General features: G+C 39.8%; 1 protein-coding gene across 1 annotated transcript; it reads left to right on the forward strand.

Moving 5' to 3' along the window:
* The first annotated feature begins 2612 nt into the window (after positions 1-2612).
* LOC311088892 (uncharacterized protein) lies at positions 2613-5133 on the forward strand. Its single transcript, XM_084123264.1, has 10 exons — positions 2613-2626; positions 2773-2826; positions 2961-3050; positions 3159-3239; positions 3426-3491; positions 3636-3730; positions 3826-3993; positions 4345-4409; positions 4620-4722; positions 4899-5133. Coding segments are annotated over exons 3-7 (327 nt in total). The 5' UTR covers positions 2613-2626; positions 2773-2826; positions 2961-2966; the 3' UTR covers positions 3827-3993; positions 4345-4409; positions 4620-4722; positions 4899-5133.
* The last annotated feature ends 3013 nt before the right edge of the window (positions 5134-8146 follow it).

Consider the following 8146-nt stretch of genomic DNA (forward strand, 5'->3'; position numbering starts at 1 on the left):
CGAGGCTCGTACTGCGCCGAGTGGAGGTGGAGTGGCGATGGATCGGAGTCCAGGTCCGACAGCCTCGAAGGGTTTCTGTGTCCTCCACTGCCGGGTCAAGTTTCTGTCGAGCCAACAGAGACATCAACTGGCCGAACTGCTCAGGGTGCCGTGGAGGCTTCTCCAGTGAACAAGAGCTCAACAGGTGAGACTGAAATAAGGCTGGGCGGTGTAAAGTCTACAGAGAGAGATTTTGCTATTTCATGCATAACTGAGTCAAGTTTTTAACATGTCCGATTTACTGTTGCTCGACCAGCACTGATATTTTTTAAATAAAACAATGGATCTAGCAAGCTAATAATTGTCTCATATTTTTCTGTTTGTTTTTCAGAGTCCTTTGAGTCTCTCTATAACGTGGAAAAGATGATTGGATCTGGAGGATTTGGAAGGGTGTTCCGGGGAACGCGCAAATTTGATGGCAAAAAGGTAAATCTTACTGAATTGGACAAACATTTTGCTCTTGCATGCATCAAAACACATTTAAACAATTTGCAGATGGTTTAATACTAAGTACAAGGTGCTTGAATACTGTTACTGTCATTGAAACTAGGTTTTTGTGTGTGCAGGTTGCCATCAAGCGAATGCGCAAGATTGACAACGATCGCTATCTTAATATTGTAAGTTGGCCAAAACCTGAATGTGTGTGGAGTTGTTTAAGTGCAGATTACTGTAGTTAATACACCCGTAGGAAGCATTAGGTATAAGGCCCAATCCCAATTCTATTTTATACCCCTTCGCCTACCCCTAACCCTTGCCCCTTGAAACAGAGTGTCAAGGCATAGGGGTGAAAATATTCCCCTAAGAAATGGGACACCACTACTACACCGTTACATGTCATTATACATCGTAGCTAGCACCTACGTCACAGGAGATGCGCCAATGTTTATCACAAACTTCCAAGATGCTGTCATCAGCTGTAGTCTTGCGTGAGTTACAGCTATTTTTTGTATTTTTCTTCTGAAGTTTGCAGAAAACAACAGAGATGACGATATCTTCGACACCTAAAGCTGCGTTCACACCAAACACGAATAGAGCGTCTGGCGCGAGTGATTTCAATGTTAAGACGCGTTTACGCGCATCTGGGGGTCTTGCGGCGCGAATGAGTCGTTTAGTGCGGCGCGGTGGACGCGAATTCGCCTCATTCGCGCGCCCACTTCTCTTCAAACTTTTGCTTTTTACACGCGTCATATTGTTAACGAACTTCAACGATTTTTTTGCAACCGTTTCTTTGAAGAACATGACCGTAAATATGAACACAAGATTGAATGTGACAAAGAAAATTATTATTGGCAGTCATGTTGCGTCTGTAGCCGGTGTATGCAGGTACATTTCTCATACCCCTTCGTTTGAAGTGTGGTCCCGAAAAATCTTCGTTTCAAGGGCTATCTGGCCCTTCCCCTTCACGTGCACACGCAAAACAGAGGGGAAGGGGAAAGTGAAGGGGTAAGGGATAGAATTGGGATTGGCCCTAAATGTGATCAATAAGCCTAGAGGCACCAAATAACTTTGAGCTGAAAAGGCTCTTTTGAACGCATCTAAAAAGATCATAGAATAGTACATTTCAAAATGATGTTTTCTTCAGATTTTTACCCAGCAAACCTTCTATCTGCTTCTTCTCTCTAGCCTGGGCATCCCGAACCTCTCGTTACAGAAGTGGCGCTGCTGATGATGATGAGGCGAGAATCCATAAGCCCCTTCGTCATACAACTGTACGAGTGGTTTGAAGATCCTAAAGGATTCACTCTGGTCATGGAGTATCCCGAACCCTGCGAGAGCTTGCTGGACTCAATCACTCGTCAGCCTTGGAGTGACTGGTTCTCACGGGTCGTCATGATACAGGCTGTGCGGGCAGTGCAACACTGCATCCATCGTGGTGTTTTCCATAATGACATTCATGCGCAGAATTTCCTGTTGAAGAAAGACACGATAGACCTCAAGCTGATAGACTTTGGCTGCGGTCAGCTGTTTAGTAGTGAAGGCTACGAGAGAAACATATACAGGGGTGAGGAAGCCTGAAGGTAGTGACTTACTAAATATTTGATGATGCTTTAAAAAAAAAAAGCTCAACGATGTGCAAACGTCTTTCTTACAGGAGTTCTGAAATACTGCCCACCTGAAGTCTTTACAGAACCTCGATTCCACGCCGTCCCAGCAAATGTCTGGTCTCTAGGAGTGTTGCTGTACGAGTTGTCGAACGCATGTCTCCCTTTTCTTAATAGAACGGAAATCACACAAGCCAAAGTTATATTTCAGAACCGCAACTTATCCGAATGTGAGTGAATAATGATGATAACATTGATATAAACACACATAAAGCAAATGATTTGTACAGAAAGTTAAAGGTTGAAGTGTGTCAGAATTTTTAGATATAGCTCAACGTATAGCGAAAATGTCAGGTCACATGGTCATGACTAACCAGCTCTCTCCTTATTAAAATGTGTACAGACTGCAGGGATCTGATTAGACAGTGTCTAGCCCGGGATCCAACTAAACGCCCCAGCTTAGAGCAGATGTTAGAACATCAATGGTTTGATCGTCATCTACACTAGATTGGAGAAGTTGAGGAGATTCACTCGATCAGTTTCAGGTGTGAGGAAGTTTAACAGGCAGAGGAGGATTATAATCTTTTGTCTTCAATTCTGGATTATTTGTAGTGAGATTTTCAAATTTGTGTTCATTAGTATTCATCGTTATCTTACTGTGATTCATTTCATTGTGCATGTTCTTGTCAAGAGGATACAGTGTTGCTTCCGGTTCCTCCGCCAAAGATTAAGCTCTCACATAGGGGTGAGTAAAATGGCTGGGCTGGTCCAGTGGTGTAATTCAGTCATCAAACTTAAAGGAATGGTTGGCAATATGAGTTTTTCTGTCATTTAAGTTGCTGATGCTTCTGGTTTTGGAATTTCTTTTAACAACCACAGGACAAAATGCAATGCTGCTCCAGTTACCTGCACCCCCAGAACTGGCTAACACCGCCATTAGACAACCAGAGAGTCCTGCATCTTCAGACAGTAATTTCATGTTTTTATTTATTCTACTTTACAATGCAAATGGAATATAAAGTATTTTTAAGTCTGATCTCAAAACAAAGTCTTTCAACCTTCCTGTTCCTTTTTCAGTTTCTGGATGTTCTCGTCCAACGCTTCACCGTTCACCCACAAGGTCTGAATCATCAGAAGCATTTAGTCCAGAGTCAGCCAGTAAGTCAGTAAACATTTTTTTTACTACCCTCTACACACACCTTGGCAATAGAATCGCCATTGGCTAGTAAATTTCTTCATGTCCATGATCAGTTGCATTCTTCATAGTTGTCAATTCTCCAACCTCAATTATTGTAATATTACTTTTCAATGAGCTTCAACGCTTTTTTTGTTTGTTTTTTTCAGGATCTAGAGGTTCTCGCACACCTCAGCGTGGAGTTCGAAGGCCATCACAGTCCGGGAGCAGAAAAGGTAGGGCAGTGAGTCCATGATTAGTTGCATTCTTCATAGTTTTTAAAGACAGCTGCTCCTGCAATAATGTCAATAAGTGAGGTAGGAGAATTAACAACTATTTCAATGAGCTTCAACGCTGTTTTTATTGTTATTTTTCTTCAGGATCTAGGTGTTCTCTCACACCTCAGCGTGGAGTTCGAAGGCCATCACAGTCCGAGAGAGGCTTATTCCCCATGTCTCAAGCTAGTACGTCCATGGTCAATATTTATTATTTAGTATCATTCTTTAATAATCATAAAGTAAGATTTATAAAATACTTGACAAAAATAAATGAATGTATTTTCTTCCACAGAATACCAGAAGTCAGTGCTTGGAAAGCTAGTTGAAATTCTAGATGAGATAAAAAGAGTCGGGAGGCACTATGAGCCCCTGAATTCTGCTGTCCATGTTGCTAGAAACCTTAGAAGAGTTTGCTCAAGAAGAGGCACATCTCAAGGACCGCAACCTCTGGGAACAAAGGGTAAGATTTATACAGAAATTGGACTAAACTATGTCAATTAGACTAGACCCCCCCAGTCTCCAAAAAGTCTAAATGATCTATATTGTACAAAAATATTCTTTTCTAGTGCATCTGTTAACATGCACAGCTTTATAGAATGTGTAATTGAGGGACACACAGTGAAGGTGTATTTTCATGCCTTTGTATTAGAGGTGTACTACTGTCCCATAATATTTTGCATGGACTCAACATGTATGGATGAGTCAACATGACCAGTTCCCATTTAAGCTCAATCTGGCAACAATCAGTATATTACCAACACCATGGGTTTATTCATAATGTATTGAGTGTCTTTTCATGTGTCATGTACAGGTGTCCCAGCTCTCAATGGTGGGAGGGAGGAATGATAAAGACTGCGTCCATAAAGTGATGGACAGGTATTAAACAACTGTCACATGCTCAGAATATAGAATGTAATTATGCAGTTACATTTTTACTCATTGCCTGCTCTGTTTGCCCTCCTCTTAGCACATAGAAAATCAAAAATGCGGAAAGAGATGATTCATTAGGAATAATGCAAGCATAAAGGAATATTTGTAGAATGTAGGCGTGGACCTCACCCTATGATTTTGTGCATGTATTCTCAGGCTTTTCACCAACAGCCTAATGGCTTCTTTCAACATGAAGGGGCGCGGGGTAGCAGTGCGAAACAAGCCTTCCAGGATACCATTTTTTACTCTGTGGTAAAAGGTAACTGCATTTTTCATGTTTATATATATATATATCTAATTTAGCTTACCAATTGTATTTCTTTTGGGAAGGTATGCAAATCCATGCAATTGTTAATTGATTAAATGTAAATACAATGTGTAGTGGGAGCCTTAATGATGTTATTCATGCACCATCTAATATATTTTCTTTTGCAGCTGCAGTAATGAAGTGGAGTAAAACTGCCACAGAAGTTGAAATCAGGGCTGCTATGGCTGAGACACTTGAACATGCTCCCGGGAGAGCTGGAGCTGGAGGTCGCAAAGTGTGAACATTTGTAGTGTCAATTTTCTGAGTTGTGTTTTGTGTTGACTCTTGGAATGTGAAATCCGTGTTTTATTGCACTATATTTTATTTAAAATGTGCTGTTTTAAGTATAATAAAGCTATTCTCTCTTTAAAGCATTTATTTCATTCATATTTTAATCTAAAATGTTATTTGGCATGTTGATGTGTTGGGACTTGAGAATTGACAATTGTCAATAGGCATCGAGTAAACGTTGAAGATTGACGTGTTTTCAATGTTGAAAAGTTGAAAAATGTTTATATTTTATTTAACATTTGTATCTCTTGAATTGAAATGTTGCATGTATATTTGTAATAAATGTGAAAGAAAATCGTAAATGGGCTTTTTCGTTTGGACTTGTTTTGGGATCCTTTATTAATTTGGATGTATTTTTTTATTATTAATATGGATTTATTATTATGCAACAATAACAAATACAAAACAGTAACAAACAATAATAGACAAAATAGATACAAATTAAATGAAAACAATATCACAGGCAGAAAAATGGCACATCTTTCACACTGTTTACATGTCTGACATTTATGTATATTGTGACATTTGTTAAACGCTATTTATGATGGTTTATTATTAATTTTGACCATCCTTGGTCGTCAGTGATATATTGACTCACTCACTCATCGCCATCTACTGGTGTAATGATGGAACAGAGAGGAGAAGAAATCAGGAAAGGACTCTGAAATATGAGTGTTTTTGCTGCTAAACAGACACTGAAGAGGACATAACTGGACAACACTATTACATCACATAATTAACTATTATCTTTCAGGTCATTAGTGCAGTTATTCAAGTCATGGTCCCGCAATAAAAATAAGAGTTACACAACTGGCTACTCGTGGCCATACACAGATTGGAGGAGTTTCACTTTTATATTTTATACACTTTTTTTATATTTAGTTTTAACGAAATGTCCCTACAAAGATGACAGTATCGGAAATCCTTTTCCCTCTAGAACCATTTTTGGGTCCCCATGAGGAAAACTGCTTAAAGGCGTGGTATAATGGCCTTTTCACAAGATGTAAAATAAGTCTCTGATGTCCCCAGAGTGTGTATGTGACGTTTTAGCTCAAAATACCCCACAGATATATTTATATAGCATGTTAAAGTTGTTACTTTTGAGGGTGAGCAAAACCGCGCCGTTTTTATCTGTCCCTTTAAATGCAAATGAACTCCTGTGTGTGTGTGTGTGTGTGTGTGTGTGAGAGAGACTTTTGACCTGAATACGCACCGCATTATGGGGACATTTGGGTTTATGAGGACAGAGGCCATGTCCTCATAAATCGACAGTGTACATGATCTTGAGGGGCACATTGTCACGTGTGACATTTTTTTCACCTCCTAATATGCTCCTGGCACAGAGCTCTTACGAAGAAAAATAAGGATGCTGGGTACTGTGCGAAAAAGAGGGTTTTCACGACGCGTCATCAGGCCGGAATTCGCCATATTGGAGGCATTCCGCATCACAACAAAGCACAGGCACTGAAGTATATCCCGAACGTCGTCAAGGAAAATGTTTCAGGTTGTACCAATAGGACAGATCGAGAAAAACATTTGGAATATTATCGACTTCCAAAAGTTATTAAAAACCAGGGAGAGGAATGCCAGAAATTATCAGAGGAAAGGAGGCTTTTGTGGTTGGCAAAGATCTAACTTACGTGGGAAAAATCTGGACAACATCCGGATTGGTTCTGCACATTTCTTGTCAGGTATTGTGAAATGTTGATTGCAGCGGCTCATAACATTTCCTATTGTAATGATAATAATATTTTTAATAGTAAGTAGTAAAAACAATTATTGCTTTTATTGTTTTTACTGTGTGCTTATTTTACTGTAAAGCACTTTTTAAAATTGCTATATAAATAAAGCTGACATTGACATAATATAATTCATATCAAGCTACTGCATGTGGCATTAATGACTTAATATGTTATTCTTATCGTTCTTAAAATGTAGAGCTAAAATGTGCTGTATTTCTCATTATATTCCAGGTAAAAAGTCTGACCTTTACCAAAAGGATGACCCAGATTGGGTGCCATCTGTTGGACTGACAGGTCAGCACGGAGGTTCACCTCAGTCAACCAAAGAAACAGGGAACTCACGCTACAAGCGTCGCATGAACCGAACCCAGCAGAGACTGAAGGCTGAGACTGATGATGACCCCACCACAAGTGATTATGTCAGTGATCATTTTTGCTGCACAGGGGCTCAAACTGAATTGACTGGTGATGTCATTGAGGCTATGACCACTAAACTTCAAAGTCTTAGAACTGAAAACATTCAGTTGAGCTCTGATGTTGCACATGTGTCCACTTCCTATGACCAAAGTGCCTTTGTTGATAAGGATGAAAAGGTTTTATTTTTCACTGGCCTACCTACATACCAGATACTGTTAGTACTCTTCACATTCCTTAGTCCCCACCTCCCTGTGAGGAAGTCACTTGATAAGTTTAAGCAGTTGATGCTGACATTGATGCGTCTTAGGCTTAATGTTTCCACAACCTTCCTGTCATATGCAATAGCCACTGCTTCAAGGATAGTCACTGATGTTTAGAAAGAGATCAATTGCAAAAAACCATGCCAATGCAATTCAGGAAACATGTGGCGTTATTATTGACTGTTTTGAGGTTTTTATAGAACGTCCGTCTAACCTTATAGCCAGAGCAGAAACATGGTCTTCCATAACACAATTAAATTCTTGATTGGTATTACACCCCAGGGCACAGTCTCCTACATTTCAAATGCATGGGGAGGGAGAGTAAGTGACAAATACATAACTGAAAACTGTGGACAAACTTTTTGGACAACATACTTCCTGGTGATCTAGTTCTTGCTGACCGTGGCTTTAATATTCAGGCCACTTTAGGTTGTAGAATGGCTCATGTACAAATTCCAGCCTTCACTCGTGGAAAGTCACAGTTAGCTCCTGTTGACTTAGAAACCACAAGGAAAATTGCCCACGTCAGGTTTCATGTAGAGCGTGTGATTGGTTGTGTGCGCCAGAAATATACTATTTTGGGCGGAATATTGCCAATTGATTTCTTGATGTGCAAAGATAGTGATGGGTATTGTACCATAGATAAGATTGGACTTGTCTGTTGTG

The sequence above is a fragment of the Abramis brama genome (assembly GCF_963993115.1).
Source record: "Abramis brama genome assembly, chromosome: 8".
Lineage (NCBI taxonomy): Eukaryota > Metazoa > Chordata > Actinopteri > Cypriniformes > Leuciscidae > Abramis > Abramis brama.

Bases quoted from the DNA above. Each gene is read 5' to 3' on its own strand.
- LOC311088892 (XM_084123264.1), top strand. From the start codon at position 2,967: ATGCAATGCTGCTCCAGTTACCTGCACCCCCAGAACTGGCTAACACCG. The intron at 3,051-3,158 runs GTAATTTCATGT...TTCCTTTTTCAG, and splicing joins GAGTCCTGCATCTTCAGACA to TTTCTGGATGTTCTCGTCCA. The intron at 3,240-3,425 runs GTAAGTCAGTAA...TGTTTTTTTCAG, and splicing joins ATTTAGTCCAGAGTCAGCCA to GATCTAGAGGTTCTCGCACA.